This window comes from Pyxicephalus adspersus, chromosome 11, assembly GCF_032062135.1.
Source record: "Pyxicephalus adspersus chromosome 11, UCB_Pads_2.0, whole genome shotgun sequence".
Taxonomy (NCBI): Eukaryota; Metazoa; Chordata; class Amphibia; order Anura; family Pyxicephalidae; genus Pyxicephalus; species Pyxicephalus adspersus.
Window position 1 is genome coordinate 9311798 of NC_092868.1, and position 20704 is coordinate 9332501.

At 39.8% G+C, this 20704-nt stretch overlaps 1 protein-coding gene across 2 annotated transcripts; it reads left to right on the forward strand.

Moving 5' to 3' along the window:
* Positions 1-2779: 2779 nt before the first annotated feature.
* XRCC1 (X-ray repair cross complementing 1) lies at positions 2780-19683 on the forward strand. Of its 2 annotated transcripts, none has more exons than XM_072425892.1 (18): positions 2780-2843; positions 4559-4723; positions 5091-5183; positions 6703-6810; positions 7523-7681; positions 8446-8520; positions 10426-10543; positions 10854-10990; positions 11764-11887; positions 12019-12247; positions 13178-13294; positions 13806-13893; positions 14308-14476; positions 15610-15667; positions 15891-16024; positions 16816-16906; positions 17017-17092; positions 17172-19683. In XM_072425892.1, the coding sequence occupies exons 2-18, from the start codon at positions 4673-4675 to the stop codon at positions 17283-17285; spliced, it is 1941 nt and encodes a 646-aa protein (XP_072281993.1). In that variant the 5' UTR covers positions 2780-2843; positions 4559-4672; the 3' UTR covers positions 17286-19683. The 2 variants fall into 2 exon arrangements, with proteins under 2 accessions (XP_072281993.1, XP_072281994.1); XM_072425893.1 differs by lacking the exon at positions 2780-2843 and adding an exon at positions 2919-2938.
* Positions 19684-20704: the final 1021 nt, after the last annotated feature.

Sequence of the window (20704 nt, forward strand, 5' to 3'; positions counted from 1 at the left end):
GAGCCGGGGCAACTCTAGAAAAGTCTTGGAGGTTATGAGTGAGGAAGTCATTAGTAGGTCATTGGAGGAGTGAAGAGAGCGGCTAGGGGGGGATTTTTTTTATCAGGTCAGGTAAGTGGGACAAGAACTGTGAAGGGTTTTGAGGGCAAAGCACAGGAGCTTGAATTTAATTCTAAGGTGAAATGGAAGCCAATAAAGAGAACTACAGAGAGATGCAGCGGAAGAGGAGCGGAGGGAAGGATGGATGAGTCTGGCTGCAGCATTCATAATAGATTGTAGAGGAGAGAGTAGGGTTAGTGGAATACCAGAGAGAAGGATGTTACCGTAGTCCAGACGGGAGATGATAAGAGCATGTACAAGGAGTTTGGTGGTCTCAGGGGACAGGTAGGGGCGGATTTTGGAGATGTTGAAGGTGAAAGTGACAGGACCTGGAAATTTTCGGAAAATGTGGGGGGTAAATGAAATGGCAGAATCGAAGGTGACGCGAAGACAACATGCCTGAGGGGAAGGTCGAATAACAGTGTTGTTAACAGTTAGATATATGTCAGGGGAGATTTTGAATTTGAGGGGGGGATGATGATGAGTTCTGTTTTATCCAGGTTGAGTTTCAGGAATCGGTCAGACATCCATGATGAGATGGCTGACAGGCAGCATGAGACCTTATCCAAGACTGAGGGGGACAGGTCAGGGGTGGACAGATAGATTTGAATGTCATCAGTATACAGATGGTACTGTAAGCCAAAGGAGGATATGAGACTACCCAGAGAGGAGGTGTACAGAGAAAAGAGGACCGGTCCAAAGACTGACCCTTAGGGAACACCAACAGGGAGGAGAGTGGGCGAGGAGGAGTTACCATTGAAAGAAACTTGAAAGGAGCGGTCAGACAGATAGGAAGCAAACCAAGAGAGAGCATTGTCATTGATACCAATGGAGCACATGAATTGTATCAGAAGGGGGGTGATCAAAAGTGTCAAAATTAGAGGAAAAATCAAGGAGAAGAAGCAGGGAAAAGTTGCCTTGGGACTTGGCTCTCATGAGGTCATTGGCCACTTTAGTAAGGGCTGTTGCAGTGGAATGGGCAGCTCAGAAGCCAAACTGGAGAGGGTCAAGGAGAGAGGTACAATATCACGTGTGACAATTTCTTTACCAGCTATGACCTTGGACAAGAACTTCTCAGGAGGAAACTTACCATGGTAGGCACAATGAGAAAAAAAAAAATCTGAGCTGCCAACCACAATTTTGCAGGTGAAGGGCAGGGCTCCACTTTCTTCAAAATTTGTATTTACACACACTCCACTGTTGTTTCATATTGTCCATAAAAAAAGAGTATGATACTTATGTCCACTTTTCACAAAGATCCAGCTGTGTCATTAAGAACTGACAAAAAGCCAATACTTATCTTGGATTATAATAAAAACAAAGGAGGAGTAGACAACCTGGACAATCCACCTGGACTGCCACCTACCTTTGTCAGCGAATGACCAGGAGATGGCCAATTGTTGTGTTTTTAACTTCTTAGATGTGTCTGCGTACAATGTGTGTGTGTTGTGGACCCACATCCACCTGGGGTGGAACTCAACTAAAAATAAAGTGGAGTGGAGAATGTTTCTTGGGGAGTTAGGAAATTCCCTTGTCAAGCACACATTGAGCAGAGGAAATGTGTTCCCCCAGACCCAGTCGCTGCAGCATTTGTCAGACAGCCGCAGAGCTCGCCAAGCACTCTGTCCATGTCATCAACAACACAAAGAGCATCAGCGCCAGCATCCTTAGCATCAACCAGCACAGCCAATACTCCACTGAATCCACCTGAAAGAAAGATGTCTGCCCTAGCAATAAGGACAGGAAGACAAACACATTGTGATTCATCTGCAAAAATAATTATTATTTAATTAAAGTAAATTAATATTTACTTTTTTCTATACATACATCTAAACACACACAGACATGCATGTTCTTGCACAAAGAATTTCTATTGGTTTGATTTGCTTGATTGGTTGTTGTTTGTTTAACCCTGCAAATCTACATTTTGTATTATTACTTGTTCTGCTTTTCTTTTTTCGAATGAAAAAAAACTTTTTTTGCCTTTTGTTGAAGTAAATATTAAATGGGTCAAAATTGACCCGTAACACCATGAATCTTACTATAGTTTATAATATTAACATGAAAACAAATATTTAAGAGATGTGTTTTAATACCCCTCAGTAATAATCTGGTAACATAACAACCTTTTATTTACTTATATAATTCTCTTGAGTTTCATTTTACCATATTTTTTTAATAAAAACAAGAGGTATGCTATCAAAGAAAGGCCAAGGGGGTCACCCCAATAATATTAAAAACAATCTTTGCATGGATAAGGAAGCCTAACAAGGTAACCAAGAGGTAAGAAACAAATTGGATGAAAAATAATTGTTTTGAATGTATTTCGTGGCTGATTTAGGACATGGATCAAAACCGACCAGTTAACATCACGAATAGTAACAGTAAGGTACGTATATAGGAAGGTACTGCTAATAATAAATGGGTGAGAATGAATGAAAATATAAAAAATATTGAACACATTAAAATATAAAACAAAAAGTAGTTTTATGTTTATATTGTACAATACATACTTACATTAGCTCTCACAGGGTGTACCAAGATGGCGGGCACTGCTGTACTCTGTATATAAAGCCTTTTTGGGTGGACAAAGGTGGCTGCCACAAAGAAATCTTCTTTACTATCTTCCGGGTGTTCAAACATGGCGGCCGTTCACATCCTGTGCGCACTATGCTACTGGCCGGGGATCACTTCCGGGGCGGGAGGTTTGTTCGCGGCATCTTCCCGGGAAACGTGTATGGATGGTATGTTCCGGTGTGTGTGTGTGCTGTGTTCAAGGCTGAGCGCATACCGAGCAGAGGGGGTAATAAAGAGGATCCCCCTAGGCCTTACCGCCGCGGTATATGATAAGGATTCGGAAATGATTCACTTTATATATCGGGTATTGCCCAGACTTGTCTGCAGGCCACATAAACAGCACATTGGGGGAGGTATTGTGTGTTTGGGCAACACTTCCATAAAGAGGCCCTGTCATCACTAATACTCCCATTGTATTACAACACCGAGAGTATTCTCTACTTATTATACTTATCAATATCCAAAGTATTATACCCTCAGGGGTGCTCACTACCTTCATCAATCGCCCCTCGGGGTTATTCTCCAATATTACCCATCTCCATGTCCGGGGTTACTCGTTATACTCACCATTGTTACTCTTCCTACACGCCATTGGTACCTCCATGTTAATCCTCGTACTCACCATCCCCCCCTATATGTTACTCCTCATACTCACCATCCCCCCCCCCCATATGTTACTCCTCATACTCACCCCCCCCCCCTTGTGTTACTTTCTAACAGATCCCAATGGTTACTCATCATTAACGCCTCAAAGTTACTGACCATACTCCGCATTAGCTTATCCTTGTTACTCTTAATATTCACCATTGTCTTTTCCATGTTACTCTTCATGCTTGCCATTGACTCCTTCATTTTACTACTCATACTCCTCATTGGCCCCTTAATTGTTACGATCCATACTCACCATTCACTCTTCTTCATGCTCACCATTTGCGCCTCCATTGTTACTTTTCATACTCACCATTATCTCTTCCGTGTTATTCTTTATACTTGCCATTGGTACCCTCATGTTACTTTTCATATATATCTTGTCTCTTACATTGATATGATCCATACTCACCATTCACTCCTCTAAGTTACTCGTCAAACTCACCCTTAGCTCCTCTATCTTACTATTTATACTCGCCATTATCCCTTTCATTTTACTCTACATACTCACCATTAGTCATTCCATTGATAGAATCCATACTTATCATTAGCTCCTCCACATTACTCTTCATACCCTCCACTGGCCCTTTCACTGTTATTCTTCATACCCACCAATGGCTCCGCCATCATTACAGTCCATATTACTATTGCCCCCTCCTTTGTACGAGTATTACTTATTATCAGCCCTCCAGGGTTACTCACAATAAAAATCCTTGAAGTTGCCCTTCCTATATATTAGGTGTAGCTTTCTTCTCCCTATTCTGGCTCTTTGTAGTGTGTCCAATGTCAGTGTCTGCCCGCTGTTCTGTATATTAATGCTGTGCAGTATGCGGAGATCATCAGAGAGCAAGAATAGCATTCTGCAGACAACAAAACACATCAGCTTGTAAAACTTTGCTGCAATTGCATGTGAAGCTCAATTACTTCTTCCTGTATTACTGCCCCCACAATGCAATGCTGAGTGTCTGTCTTGTGCCAGTCATGGAGGTATACTGAGCCATGTGGAAGCTCCCACTAGAGGAACATAGAGCTTTCACATTGCTTCCTCACCAGATGGTATAGTATAGGAAACAAATATCAGTAGAGGGGCGACGGTTACATTTAGGTGAACCAAATTCTTTGTGAAGCTCTCTAGGTTCCTTTGACTGGAATAAAAAATGCAGCAAAAATATTATAAGGAAATGTGATGTACAAATAAAACCGGATCCTAAATTTGCTTTTATGTATGTTGCAGTGGGCATGCATTGGCACCTGTTACTGAAGCAAGGCAGTCTGGGAGGTGGAGCGCACCCTCTGTGCAGCTGAAGCAGGATTAGGTAATCTGTTGAAGAGACAATATCACTGAACAATGCCTGAGATCAAACTGAAGCACGTGGTCTCCTGCAGCAGTGCAGACACAGTGAGTATCCTTGTGAAATATAAATTGGGGTTTTAGAGTGATCCAAGAATTGCTAAGTGGGTCACCATTTGTAATCTGTGTGCTTGATACTGAATGCAGTTTCAGCAACAAGCAACTTTGGTTTGTTAAGAGTTGGGTGGTCACTGACACTTTAAAACCCTTAGAAGATTCTTGTCAAAGCTAAAATAATTTTTTTATATCTGTGTTCTCCCTAGACCCTTATAGCTGGGCCCACCACCCGCCACTTTTCAGTAACCACCCGGCTGTTTTTGGGTGACTACTGAATAATTTGGTCACAATACAGGGGCTGTCTGGGTTTTTATATATATAGTACATGCCTTCTTTTTAACTTCTTTTTGTATTTCAGACCCATACAGCAGAGAACTTGCTGAAACCTGACACATACCGCAAGTGGAAAGCCAAACATATTGGGGAAAAACAGATCTCTGTCATTCTGCAGGTGAGGAACAAAGTTTGCAACAGTTTGATATGTTAACGCAGAACTTTTTCTAAAAAGGTTTCTCTGCCCCACATGAATGTTTTTTTTTTTAAACTACCACATGCATGCCTTCATCTAGGTAATCTGTTGTCTTGTCTTCTCGTCTTTTTCATCAGGCAGAAAGTGCGCCATATAATGAATGACTACTGCGACATTTAATGCAGTATTGTGCTGTGAGCCCAGGGTGATATGGTGAAGCACACTCATTGTCTATCCATGACAGCCTGGGCTCACAGAGAATTCAGCCAGAGCCTAAAGGAAGATATACCTAAGAGTAAGAGGGGGAATTGCAACAAAAGCTGTAAAAAGAAAAAAAAAGTTTAAACAAAAAAAAGACAACACAACACTGCAATCTCAGGCTACGCACACACATCAAATTATTCTCAGGAGAGATGAACATGCTTGTCTTGGGCAGAAATATGACATGTACTGTCTGTATCTGTCTGTCATTTGCAACCCCTATTTAATGTACAGCGCTGTGTAATATGTTGGCACTATATAAATCCTGTTTAATAATAACCATATTAATAATGTACAGGGATACACTAAAGTCATTCATTGATTTGTTCTGGGGGATCAATGAACAACCGATTGGAAACAACTGTTGTGCATTGCAGCAGAGCACAGCACGGTTCTGTTCACTCGCCCTCCCTCTATAGAACAGAAAGGCACTGTGTGTACGGCGTTCATTCGTTCATCTGCCATTGTAAATGTTTAAAAAAATCATTTTTATTATCCCACATGTGGATCCCACGTTCAAACCTAAACTCAACTTATTTACTTTACATAAAAGATAGACAACCCTTATATATAAAGTAAAAATTGTATTTTTTTTTTTCTTTAGTGCAACACCCTTTTTTTAAAAAAAAAGAAAAAGGTTGCAGCATCACCCCTTTTAATATTGATTGTTGTGGTGATCAAGACTGGATGGGAGCACAGAGACTCCTGGGATATCTGCGATCTTGGGCATGCGCAAAAGGGGCATTTTTTCCACTAAGGGGAAAGAAATGCCAATCTCACACATTTGCAGTGAGATCGGCTTTTTTTTTTTATACCTCTTTCTGTCTTTCTGCTACATCACGCGATCTCACACTGCGCTGGTGCAAAATTGGGTGATGTAGCAAAAAGACTGAAGGTCGCGGCTCTGGCTTTTGTTCCACTTTAAGGACTTGTAGGTATGTTTTTATTTCTTTATATTTATTGGTGTGGCCAATTTGAATTTTTTAACCCATGTGGAAGATACTTTTTATAAGTTTGCCATTCTGTTGTAGTTTTACAACATATAAATTATCATAATCTAAAAGTGTCAGGCCAAGCATAAATGACACTCATATTGGAAATGGTGTCTGTCACCTGTCAGTAGATGGAGAACGGGCTACCTGTGTGTATTCCTGTGGTACTAATAGATATTTGTCTGTGGAAATCATACCCATGTTTTCATTATTAATATTATATGTATGCTTTTTTGTCTGTGTCATAGTTTGAAAAGGAAGAGCAGATCCACAGCGTTGACATAGGAAATGAAGGCTCAGCCTTTGTGGAAGTGTTAGTCGGTCACTCAACCTCTGTCAGTGAACAGGAGTATGAGGTTAGTGTGGAATATTTTACTGGAAATTTGCACTTTTTTATCTACACACGCTTTTTTTTTTATATTTCTATACAATGTGGATAGATTAGAACCCCTGGCATTTTGTTCTGCTTTCAGCATCTTGTTGAGGGAAGATTCACCCTCTAATTGTCACCATTGTCACTTGGACCCAAATTTTTGGGAAATCCAAAACGTTATAGTTATCACTAATACTGGAGAGTAATACAGGTAAACCAATACAGGTGGAGGGAAATCTTCCATTGAGATTTTCTCTTTCTTTTGTGTCCCCAGGTATTGAATCCAAAAAGTGAAGTCAATAATACTTTATCTTAGTATTATTGCCAAGCAAGCAGCTTTCTCCCTGTGTCTATCCAATAGGTCTTAGTCAAATGCCACATAGCACAGTACAGCAATACAACAATGTTGGGAATGATGCTGGAGCTGAGCAAGTTATTGATGTTTTAGACTTGTAATGAAAGTGTGGTTTATAATCATGCTTCGGGTCATGAGTACCCTCCAAAAGCGAGTGCAGCAGACAGCGTAGTACCAAAGGTATGGAGCAGTCAAACAATTAGATGAAATAAAAAGGTAATTTATATGAAGGTGATATGAAGCCAAGCCTATTCAGCACCCCCCACAGATAGAAAAAAAACACAACATTGATGATGTAGAATATTTACAATGTGCAGTAATATTCTACCTTTTTGAGCAGGTGATCCTGGGAATGTCCTCATTCATGTCACCAAGCGAAAGCAAAGGTGGAACCAACCTGAATCGCACAAGGATATTCGGTCCAGACAAACTGGTAAAGGCAACAGCTGAGAAAAAATGGGACAGAGTAAAGATAGTTTGCACTCAGCCATACACAAAGGTAAGCGTTATTAAAATGCTGCTGTTTTCTATTTTTTATGAATATTAAGCTGGGGCAAACTTGCAGCAAGCTTTTTTTGAATTCAGCTTACAACTTTTATTCTGCAAATTTTTATCAAGCAGTACATTTCCAGAATGAGAGCATATCTCTCTAAAGCAAGGGGGACTACCATAATTTTTTATATACTGCCACAATAAACCAACCATACCCTATCATCAAAACATTTGAAGCCCCTCTCCAGGAAAAAAAATCTGCTTGATAATGTTTGATAATTTGAGGGATCTCTGGCCCAGCACTGCAGAGAGTCTGTGTCAGCTGGTCCCTGACACTCCAATTAAGATTATGTTGCACCTCTTCATTATACTGAGAGTATCCCACTGCTGGACTGCAAATAGCAGGTGTCTATGTCACTCATATGAACCCCCAAGGTAGGACCATGTGATTCTTTATTCTGATGCATTATGTGACAGCTTTAAAAAAGTATGCCAGCTACCATTTAAAGGGCGGGGGAGTAAGGCGTCAGGGGAGGCGCTTTAGGATTATACTGAAGATTATTATTATTAAACAGGATTTATATATCAACAACATATTACGCGGTGCTGTACATTAAATACAGATACAGACAGTGACTTAGAAGGAGGAGAAGACCCTGCCTCAAAGAACTTACAATCTAGGAGATTAACTTTAATTGCAAAGTAGTAACACCTCCCTAAAAAACTCAGACCATAAAAATTTCAACATAAATTCTTTGTTTTTTCCATTAGAATCTGGCATATGGACTGTCATTTATTCGCTTTCACTCGCCGCCTGACAAAGATGAACCGACTCCTCATTCTCCGGTATGAAGTTTGATTGGTAATATGTGTGTGGCCTAAATAACGTAACCTAATTAAGCAAATGAAGGCACATTTTCAAGCTAGATGTCTAGCGATCTTCTTGTCTGGACATCCAAGCGTGAACAGGCCCTGTAATTAAATGGCCCACCAATAAAAAGTATATTCTTCAGCAATTGCCGAAAACTGTATCCCTCACAAATACACGGTAATCCTGGTCCACCTAATGCAACTCCATGTAGGTTGTGTTTTTGCTTGAACTGCGGCCTAGGTTGAGAGGTAATAAATAGACACACGTATGGAATCATCACTCTGCTCTACCCACCTGTAAGCTCATTCTTGAAGGCAAACTAATTTGTCATGACAAATGCAGGGCTCTGACTGGCTCATCATTCTGCCTGTCCCTCCTAAAATTTGAGGAGTGCCGGGGTTGGTATCAAGATTCATGTACCAGTTCTATTTTAAACTGTCATAATTTTATATCTGTGAAATGACGAGAAAAGAGGAATAACTAGCAAAGAATAACTATATTTACAGTGTAAAGACCACGTTCGTACAACCATGTTTACATTGTGCAACTCAAGCAGTAATAAGTGACAAATAACCAGTGAGAAAACAATACAAAGTATCAAGCATAATAGTAGACGCAATCAGCAAGGAGAATGTTGTCTATATTCTTGACAAGTTTCGCCTTATGGCTTCCTTACGGGAGTGCAGAAACTTTAACATATAACAACAATAAATATGTGTATAGATAAATATAATACATTTGTAAGTAATATAATTTTTTACACAATACATATAGGTTTTGCTGCCTTCTAGCTAGCTTTTCATCCCTTCTTATCTGCTTACATTCAAACATCCTTACACTTTGGGACTGTCTCATTGGTCACCCACTCACAGGTAATATATTTTCCTTTTTACTTATGGTCATTTACTTTATACATTTTCACAATTCATTTACCTAATGTGTAAAGAATATTACAAAAATTTACTTACAAGTGTATTATATTTTTCTATACACATATTTACGTTTGTTTTTCTTATTTTATGTTGGTTAAAGTCTCTGCACTTCACTGAGGAAGCCATAAGGCAAAATGCGTTGGGTATAGAGACAACATTTTCCTTGGTGATTGTGTCTACTGTCATGCTTGATACTTTGTATTGCATTCCCACTGCTTATTTGTCACTCATTTTTTGTCACTTATTACTGCTTGAGTTGAGCCACCTAAACACAGTTGTGCAAATGTGGTCTTTACACTGTAAATATAGTTATTCTTTGCCTAAAAAGTCACACTCGGGGTCGCTTAAAACAAAAAAAAACACTTAGCTTGTTCCGTTGTCACGTCTTCTTCCTTTGATTTTCTCCCGGCATATGCAGAGACGATTTCCGGGGAAATTCAAATAATTTTGTATTGGATTGAATATAAAATAGCTGTATTGAGTTCAATACAAAGAAATCTTTATATAATATATATATAAATATAATATATATATTATACATGCTACTGTACAGTTATATTACATGTTTCTGTATTTTTTTTTTTACCAGATTTTTGTGTTTTTTTTATTTAAATTTTATTATTAAATGTATTAAATATTGGACATATTTCATATGCCTAACAATTATGAGCCTACAATGTAAAATAAATTTTCATGCAAAAAAATGTAACGCTTTTTGCATGGAAATACGGACAGAACTGGAACGCTAGGGGGGTTAAGCAGGAGAATTTTTGGGTGCTCTATTAGCATTATATTTCTATATATGCTCCATTTTTTATATTGGCCTAAATTTAAAGACAAGGAACTCATTGAGATTTCTGCTTTAGCTTTGTAAAATTGCGGTAGAATGAAAGCTGGCATCGAGTTTCTGTTGGAAAAACTGTGTTCTAATGTTTATTTAATCCTTAGAAAGTCACCAAGTTGGGACAGTTTAAGGTGAAAGAAGAGGAAAGCTCTTCGTCTTCCATGCGTCCTGGGAGTCTCTTTTTCAATCGCACCAGCAAGCCAGAAAATACCCCTTCAAAAGGTAAGATCTTCATTGCGATTACAGGCAGTGGGGAAGTTATTGAACTGGATTTCATTTAAATTAGAGAGTAGTTATGGGTATTATTTTGATCAAAAATGCGTTTTAAATACCTTTTTGGCTATTTTTTTTTTATTGGCAGTCATTGACTGTTATTTCCCCTCTTCTTAGTTCTAGGGGTTAGGGCCTTTTAGGGACAATCACCAAGGCTTTTAGTACATTGTAGAAGATCATAAAATGTTGATGGTTATTATTTGTTTTTGTTTTTTTGTTTTTTTTATTGATGTTTTTTTTTTCCATTTCTGTCCCATAGCACCTCCATCCTCACAAAGCTACGCCTCAGCGGCATTAGAAGGGACCAGCTCCGCAGATGCCAGCAGTAATAAGCCAGCCACTAAAACTCCCCCCAGCAATGCCACTAAAACTCCCCCCAGCAATGCCCCAACAAAGGTAATGTTTTATATTTATGCTTATTTTCTGTAATAGTGTGTGAAATGTATATTTATAGTAAAGTTGATTAGCAGGGATGCAAAGAGAAAGCAAATGTGAGCTGGTGCATGGACAGGCATTAAAGTAAATTCCTTATTTTACACTGTATTGGCAAATAAAGGTTTATGTTCAGTTATGAGAGGATGGTTAAGTGTACAGACTAGGGAAGGTTAAAGCTCAACTGCAGCCTTCCCTTGAGTCTTGCTCAGTAAATCCGTGCAAGAATTCATTGCACACTGTGATCCTCTCATATTGTACAACAAAAGGCGCAGCAAGTCAAATAGTGCCCAAGCCTTTCATTGCATTTCAGTTTTTTTAGTCATAGAACCTCAAATTACATGAAGACATTGCAGTCTGCCTAGTAATGTCCTCATTACCAGACTGACATCCACCAATAAATGCATATTTATATTTGAATAATCAAATATGGATAAAATGCACAAAATGATGACTTGATGAGAACATATCACCAAGAAAAGCAACTCTCATCTCCCCCATCACCAGTGGGTATATAATCTGATCAAGCGACCATGTTGAAAATGTAAATGTATTTTTTTTACTATCTCTTTGTAGCTTGATTTTATTTTGAAACTCCAAGGACCTATACTTTATTGGCGGCTCATCAGCTGGCAGTCTCTTTTCCTTTTCTAATGGCCTTCCTATATTCAGAAAAGTCAGATTCTGTATTTAATTGCTCTCCTGCATGGATAACTCAATGTTATGATGTCTTACAGGAACCATCATCTGGAAAACGCAAGTTTGAGTTCAACAAGGAGTCCCCTAGCCGTCCTCTTGCCAAGGTGTCCCCATCTAGCTCCAAAGAAAACAGCTCCCAGCCGGCACCTAAAAAAATTAAAGGTATTTCTATTTTAATGGAAGCTGATAAAACTGTGGAAGTTTCATCTAATTGGACCTATTAGGAAGTAATAACTTGACATTGTGTATTGATCTGCAGCCATGACATTTACATATAAACATTGCTGTTTCAGCTGAGCCTCAAAGTCCTGCTCCTGTTAAGAAGACCCCACCCCCTGAGAAAACCACCAAGAAGAAGACCTCTTCCACCTCCCAGCCGATGGAGCTGAATCGAATTTTACAAGGAACAGTGTTTGTTTTAAGCGGCTTCCAGAATCCTTTCCGGTCAGACCTCAGGGATAAAGCACTGGAGATGGGGGCCAAGTACCGGCCAGACTGGACCCCAGACAGCACTCACCTCATGTAAGTACAGAAACCTTAACTACTTCCTTAACTGAGACATTTTTATTTCTTTGAGCCCCAGAACAACAACACTTAAAGGGTCTGGTTGCTGCTGGGATTTTGGCATTAGGGTGTTAAAGTTCTGATTGGTGCTTATGATTTGAGCAGGCTCAGAGTTGTCTCCCAGGTATAGTATACCTTTTGTCCCAGCAGCTGCATAAAAAGAGGTGAAGAGAGGGGCAATGGAACTTGGCCAGCATAGGTATTAGGACACTTCCAGAAAAAGAAGCTTTTGATGTGATATGAGGGAGAAGGCTAGAAAATGGACTCTTTCTGGCATAGTTCAATTTCACAAAGAAAATCACTGCATGTAAACACATAACAATACTTTATATTATTTTATTTTACCTGCTTTTTGTTTTGTTGGTGATAGGGTGTCTCTAAGTAATTTAGCAACATAGTTATTTATTCTTTGATTAGTAAATTCTACTTTTCTTAGTAACAATGACACTGCTATTTGTTTAGGTAGATCATTGCAGATCAAGCATTGAATGTATTTTGTTCATGTTAGGTGGATGCAGGCTAAGCAGGTGTGTAAGTGATAAGCATTGTGTACTTTGTGCAATAAAATGCAGGCCCTGCACAGTGGGCTCGTTTTGTGGCAAAAAGTGAGAATGTGAATGATTATTGGAAATGGGTAGGCTGAGAAAAAGCTTTGTCTTGTCTGATGGAAACCAATGACATTCTACTAAATGCTTTTCTTAGGAGCTCAGGGATGACTTTATAATGATGAAAGGTACATTTTAGGATACTGTTGCTGTCATTGTTGTTAGATGCAATGCATACATTTGTGCAGACAATTTGCTGATCAATCCATTTTGGTTGCAGACACAAAATGACTGTTATCTGTTACTTGTCAATGCTTTACACTTTATTATTTTCCATTCCTAGATGTGCCTTTGCAAATACTCCAAAATACAGCCAGGTTAAATCAGCTGGAGGAATCATTGTAAAAAAGGAATGGATTCTGGATTGTTACCGAACAAAGCAGCGTTTACCGTACAAAAAGTAAGTCTGACTAGATGGGGATGGATTGGAAGTAGGCATTATGACCCACACACCTAAGAACACATTACCTTGAGATAACACTTAGGCTGTGTACACACGTTAGATTTTGAACGATGTCGGAGGGCTGCTGTACACATGTCAGATTCCAGGCCCTGCTGCTCGTATCGGCTAAGAACCATCTGACGTGTATATAGCTTTAGTCCTTGATAATGTGATGTGTACCCAGTCTACTTGATAATGTCCTTACCTGAGTGGGGATAGAAATGCCCAGAATTACATTTACAAAAGATTGGACAGAGAGAGACAAGAGTAGTAATCTGGAGTTCCACTTTAAATAAACTGATACACTTTTTGGCTTTAGCATGTGTGTTGGGTGGTATTAGTACTCCACTGATTGGTTTCAGTTGAACAAGTAAAAGGAAGAGACCAAGCTATATATATACAGTAATAAACTTAAACATTTACAATAAGAGGGGTGTAAAAGAAATTTAAAGTACTGATTTCTTTTCAGGTATTTGATGGATGGAGCTGAAAGCAGCACTGAAGACGACAGTGAGGATGAGTCTCCACCCCGACCAAAAGCCCCATCACACAGACCAGTAAGGAACTCGTTCCCCTGTATTGAGCTTACTTTTCTTTGGCTGTATTTGCAGTAATATCCATGCTGTCCTTGCTGCAAACTTGCTGTCCAGTACACTTAGTCATATTTATCCTTTGCTTTTAAACCCTAGTATGAATGGCATCACCTTCAGCACCAGACAGATTAAAAGCAAAATGCCATAAAGTAGTGAAAAAAGTATCCCCAGATCAATAAGGAACTTCCCCTTTGGATTCTCCTTCACGGAACAAAAAGTTGCTACTTATTTTGTGTATTTTTCTAATCAAAGTCTTTAATGATTCTCTTTTTAATGATTTTTTAATGATTCCCTTTTATTATCAACCAAGGGAAACAGTTCTTTTTAGATGTAGGTAGATAGGACTGGTAACTCACTTTTTACCTTGTCCTACGTCAGAATTCAGACAACAGCCGGACAAATCACAAGAATCGGGGGTCCAGCCCGGCTAAGACCCAACCAGCCAAAGTGGCTGTAAAAGAGGAGGATAGTGATGAGGAGGAGGAAAAACCCAAGAGAGTAACAGAGGAGGACTTGTTTGGAGCGTCTACAGATGAGGAAGATATGGGTAAGACTTCTCATACTGTAATGTACGAATTTATCCCTTACTATGATAAATCTGTATTCCCTGGGGGCGTATTAGTCACTAGAATGGGGGGAGCAAAGATGTAATTCAATTTGCCTTTTATGTTTTTTTTTTTTATTATATAGCAAATTCTTATGTTTCATTGGAGGTACAGTGATCAGCCAAAACAATAAACCCACTGACAGATGAAGAAAATAACATTATCTAGGTACAATGTCACCTGTCAAAGGGTAGACATGTTGGGCAGCAAATCATCAGCTAGTTAGAAGCAGAAAAAATGGGCAAGCATAAGGATATGACATTAACAAGGGCTTAATTGTGATAGCTAGGTAACTGGATCAGAAAATCTCCAAAATGACAGATCTTGAGGTGTTTCCAGTATGCAAAGGTTAGCAAAAGTAGTGCAAGAGCTACTGTAGCCCGAAATGCTGGATAACCTAATGCTAACCATAGGAGAAAGGTGTCAGACAACTTCTGAATGTGTGCTACATAGCTCTAGACCAGTTTGGTTGCCCAATGCTGACCCCTGCACACCTCAGAATGCACCTACACTTGGCTTGCATGCATCAGAACTGGACCATGGAACAATAGCCATATAGAAGGCCCATATAAAACAAACAAAGGTAGCCAGGTCTAAGAAAACACATTTTGTTCTAGATCACATGGAAGGCCAGATGCATGTGTGTTGTATAGCTGAGAAGGCAGTGGGATCCACCGTAGAAGTCGGTGTGACTTGAAGGACTTGCTGCTAATGTAATGGTTACAGGTACCACGGAGCTGTTTTGAAAGCACAGGGAGAACACAATTGGTGGTTTTATTGTATTAGCTGATTTGTGTAGCAGATGATTTGGGTCCAATAGATACTTGAAGTGTTGTCAATTCTTAAAAAAATAATCTCTTTCAATCCTAGCACCTACGTTTTATTATTATTATCATTAATATTAATAAACAGGATTTATATAGAGATAACATATTACACAGTGCTGTACAACTAAATAGGGGTTGCAAATGACAAATACAGACAGACCCTGCCCAGAAAACCTAAGTATTCTTTGATGTTAGCCTTAAACATTCATGTAACTAAATTCTGTGTTGACACTTCTATTGGTTTACAGGTGGAGGACGTCCTGATGAGGAGGAATCAGGTGGTGATACAGAGGATGAACTGAGAAAGTAAGTATAACTTGTACTTCTGGATAGCACTGGTACTGTGGGAGGGAAAGCAGACGTTATCTTAGAATCAGACTTTATTATAACTTCCAACTACTTTAAAGATGCATATAAACCAAATGTGTGTGGTTATCACTGGGTATTCTATTGGATCAACGGAGGCTCAGACACTTGGAGGGAGAAGACAGTTTTATTTTGCTTACCTATGATATCTAAATACATCCAGGATGGAGGAGGAGAAGGTCAAGAGAGAAAAGAACTCCGCTCCAGAAGACACTGATCCTTATGCTGGGTCTACAGATGAAAACACAGATGTGGAGGAAGAGCCAGAAGTTGACCTGCCCATTCCCGATCTTCCAGGTTGGTACAGGTTGTAAATAGGATATGATGCTGACCTTTTAAACTAACTCTCCCCCCTTACACAGTAAAAAAAAAAGAGATAAAGAATCCTACAACCCGGGCATGTTTTCTTATGACTTATATTATTGCTGTATAGCTTTGTTTCCATTTAAATTTGAACTCCATGTAAAAAGGGGTTGAATACAAATAATTCTCTACAAAGGATTTTTATTTTTTTTCCTGGGATTTACACAGCAGGAAAATGTGAATGACTACACTTACAATCCACCTTAGCAGCAGCAGGCTGATGACAGCATGTGGTTGGTTTCCAGCCCTGCTCCTTCCTACTCTGGCCTAAGCCCTGCTAAGGGACTTTAAGTTGCTAATATCAGGTCAAAATCACGTACTTGTTGTGCTTGTGCTACATCTAATGAATACGGAACTGTAGTAAAGCTGAAAAAATGATCCTTGTAGTGACTTCCCCTTCCCATTGTAGGGGTTAACTGCTCATTTGCCTAGGGAATGATGAATAAGGTGATTTACTTGAAAAGAGTAGCAGCTGCTGCTCTTTTAATCTGTCCAATGCTCCATTTTGTGGGAAGCCCCCCTTCATCCTCCCATGGGATGTATGGGATGAGGTGAGAGAACTGCAAAGAAATGGTCTGGAAAGAGAAGACACATCAGGGTGGGGGTGTGGTTTTGTGTCTTTGCCCCGAGTTCAGCTTTAATCTTTTTACCCCACCTTTGTGTAATTTATTGGTAGGGAGGTTACCAATATAATTGTTTCAATTTCCAACTGTTTTTTAATACAGATCTATTTGCTGGTAAACGTTTTTTCCTATATGGAGAATTTCCTTCATCTGAACGGAGGACGCTCCAGCGGTACATTGTAGCTTTTAATGGGTAAGTGTTCCTTAATTATACAGCTCCAATTTGTCACTTGTATAACATTTAGGTTTCAGCCAATACGTGGCCTTCCTTCACATTCTGTTTTGGCTATAATGTCTCTACAGGGAGCTGGAGGAATACATGAGTGACAAGGTGCAGTATGTGATAACGGCTCAGGAATGGGATGACAGTTTTGAAGATGTGAGTCCTCTGTCCCGTGTGTCATTCACAATGCTCAGTATTGACTTTCATTGTCACTAACCCTCTTCTGCTTCACCAGGCTCTCAATGATAATGGCAATTTGTCCTTCGTCCGTCCACGCTGGATCTACACCTGCAATGAACGGCAGAAATGTGTCCCCCACCAGCCTTACGTTGTTGTGCCGCAGGCATAGCAGATGTGGAGTTTTTGTATAGGTTTGCTGGGCATTGGCAGCACGTGGTATTTTTGGTCTATTGTAGGTCACTGAAGCTAAGCTGTGTCCATCTGACACTTAATGGACAGTGTGCTCCTTCCTTTACATCCCCACGTGTGAGCAGCAATGAATGAGTGCAGTATGTGTGGATTACATGCCTCCAGTTGTATTTTTCCTTATTTAAGTACAGAACTATACATCAGATTCACAGCCAGGCAGATGTGTTGAAAAGAATTATTTTGTTTAGAATTGCTATGGGACCTCTGTACTCGTGCAACCCCCACAGACAGTGCAGCTTTTTTATACATTTTTGTTTCAGGCGGATTGGGAAATAGTTAAAGCTGAACCCTGGGCAAGGGTATGGCTTCCTGACAACTATTAGGTGAAACCGGCAACCTCTTGATTGATGCAGCAGAGGTCAGGCAATTGTCTGAGTTTACATTAGCCACTGCTGTGTGGGTTCCCTTGGCCATTGGAGACCTCATCAATGATACTTCTGGGTGGGCATAGGTCACACAGCAGCAGGTGTTTTGCACTTTGCTGAGTTTTGGAGCAGACATCATTCCGGGTCATACTGTGCGGTCAGTATTGTACATGAGCACCACACTGGCATTGTATTCTTCCCACTGGTACTGAAAGCCAGATATGGGGTGCTTTCTAATGGATACCACTTTTCAGGGGGCTTTTCTTGCCTTGTAGCAGCGCTAAAAATTTACATTTGGATCATGAACCCCTTTAAAGGAAATCTGTATTAGGAGATTGCATAAGCCAGAGGTGTCCATACTAAAGGGTCAGACTATTTAAAAATAAAATCCTGGCCTGTATATGGCTCTTGAGGACTAGAATTGGATTTTTCAGATTTTAGGTCATATGAAACAAGTATGAAGATCAGAAGTTCTCCATTTACTTTTACATGCTTATCAGTGAACAAATTGTGCCAGGAAACTAACGTTTTCAGAAGCAGATCAGCAGTGATGTCCTTTTAATTCTCCCAGTACAGGCTTACTGCGAGTGAAAGTCGGTCATGTATTTTGTATGTTATATAGGCGTTATTTTGGGCTTTGACCCACTGATAAAGCACCATGTAGGGCAGGTGTCTGAATATTTGTAGTGCTAAATTGAAAGAGAACTTGTCAGGACAGAGGTAGAGATGCCTTCAGTGCTCTTTTTGTGTTTTTAAAGGTACTCCAGGACTGTCATCCATATCCTTGCTTTGCTTCTTTGGCTTGTATAGAAATCCAAGCGTTTGGTTAAAGCTGCACTCCAGGTGGAAGAAACTGTATCATGTGTATAGCTCTTCCAGATCTGTGCAGTACTACAGCAGGAAAGAACTCCTACAATGTGTCTCTGCAGGAAGGAGCTTCCTGGTGTGGTGACCGGTCTCCCTTTCCTAGGTGTGGCTGGTACTGTATTTGCCCCTTTAGTTTTCTGCAGGCGGGTCCTTCTGGATTCCACCAATAGCCCTGCACGGGTTAAGTACAGCAGTAACTATTTTTTAAATAAGTAATATTCGGACTTGCAAAGACGAGATTGAAACAGGCCTATTTATTAGCACAGCTTACCTGGTGACCAGGTGTAGATAAGTGATACAAGTAGGTCACCTCCCTGTCTTCAGCCTGCGATAGTAAAGTAGCCGCAGCTGACATATGGGGTTATCTCTCTGCATTCTTCTATCAGCACATTTGCGTACATGTAGCCTGATTGGCACCAGGTACCGCCCCTTCCTTTCCCAGTGTGATGCTGCTGAATGAGGATTTACATAAGACTGAAGTAAGGTATTTGCTTTGCTTATATCCCTGAGGTTCAGCTTTATGTACTGAAGCAAGGATGAGGGCACAGGGGCTGAATCTACACTAATTCTGCCACGAAGCTGTAAAAAAAAAAAAAAATGTTTAGCAATGTCAAAGGGGGACTATTAAACACTGACAAATGATTACTGGAGCTTTGCCTCTTAGGTCTGGGACGATGGCCTCATTCACCCTGGTGAATTGTGTTAAGGTACACAAGCTGGACCTGCAACATTTTTTGTATCTCGGGTACATTAGGTGGCATTAGAATGATTGGCACCACATATGTGACATCATTCCTTTCCAATGCATCGATTAGTTGATTTGTTAGCTCAGCCTCCTGGCTGCTCCCTCCACTATGTTGGACAGTAGACTTCAGCGAATGAGATGTCACACGTCTGAATATATGATTGTATACATGGTTGTGTGTTGGAAAAAAGTGCATCAGTGTCTGGTGCTAATAACGATGGAGGTTTAATACTGTTTCCAGTTCAGTTTCTTTGTGTGTTTCATATGTAGCAAAATGATATTTTTAATCTGTAAAAAAATGAATTTGTAGACTGTAAAAAATAAATATCCTTTTGTCTGTTTATTTGTTTGAAACTCCAGATTTGTGATGAAATATTGGAACAAAAGTAGGTCACACTGACCAAAGCCAGAAACTTAGGTTTTGAATAGATTAGGGTTTGTGAGTTCTTGTGGAATATGTTTTTATGAACTCTACCTTTTGGTCTGTTACATATACCATTGAAAGCTTTTTTTTTGTATATAGTAAGGTAAAAAAACCACCTTGCCAGTCATCCACCAGCTGCATTTTAAAATATATGTGGACCTTGAGCAATGGTTCAGATATGACTAGGCTAGATAGCTAAAATGAAGTCTACTAGATCCAGTTTACTGTTTATGCTTCACATGGTTTTACAGAGGCATCTCTCTGTGGTAAGATGTTGCCAGTCATCCAGAAATCTTTGGGCACCTTCATTGATGGCCCAGAAACTAGGCAAAATTAAGTTTCCATCTTATGTTCTACAGCAGGGTTTCTCGACCTTTATAACTTGGGGGAACCTTTCAGATAGGTCTAGGCAATATACCGTTTACTAGATCGAGTTGACTGTTTGTTTATGCATCAGATGGTTTTACAGAGGCATCTCCGGGTGATAAGATGTTGCCAATCATCCAAAATCTGTAGGCACCTTCATTGATGGCCCAGAAACAAAAAAGCAAAATTAAGTCTGAATCTGATGGTCTACAGAAGTATTTCTCAACATTTTTATCGTGGGAGAACTTTTCAGATATCTTTCTAGTTCTAGAGAACTCCTACTATATTTACTATATCAACAGCTCATCATTATCAACATTAGTCTGATGTTCAATGGGAAGAATGCCTCTTACATTGCTGACCAGTGGGAAAAATGTCACCCTCACACAGATAGCCAAAAAGATCATAGGTCTCACTTCAAATGATTTTTGTTTAAGGAACCCATAGCAACCTCTGAAGGAACCCTGGTGGAAGAAATGGTCTAGAGATGTCTCCAGAAATGTATGGACTCCATCAGTGATTAATCTAGGTACACCTAGGCAAAAGTAGTGTACTAGATCCTGATGACAGTT

Bases quoted from the DNA above. Each gene is read 5' to 3' on its own strand.
- XRCC1 (XM_072425892.1), top strand. From the start codon at position 4,673: ATGCCTGAGATCAAACTGAAGCACGTGGTCTCCTGCAGCAGTGCAGAC. The intron at 6,811-7,522 runs GTTAGTGTGGAA...CTTTTTGAGCAG, and splicing joins TCAGTGAACAGGAGTATGAG to GTGATCCTGGGAATGTCCTC. The intron at 7,682-8,445 runs GTAAGCGTTATT...TTTTTCCATTAG, and splicing joins GCACTCAGCCATACACAAAG to AATCTGGCATATGGACTGTC.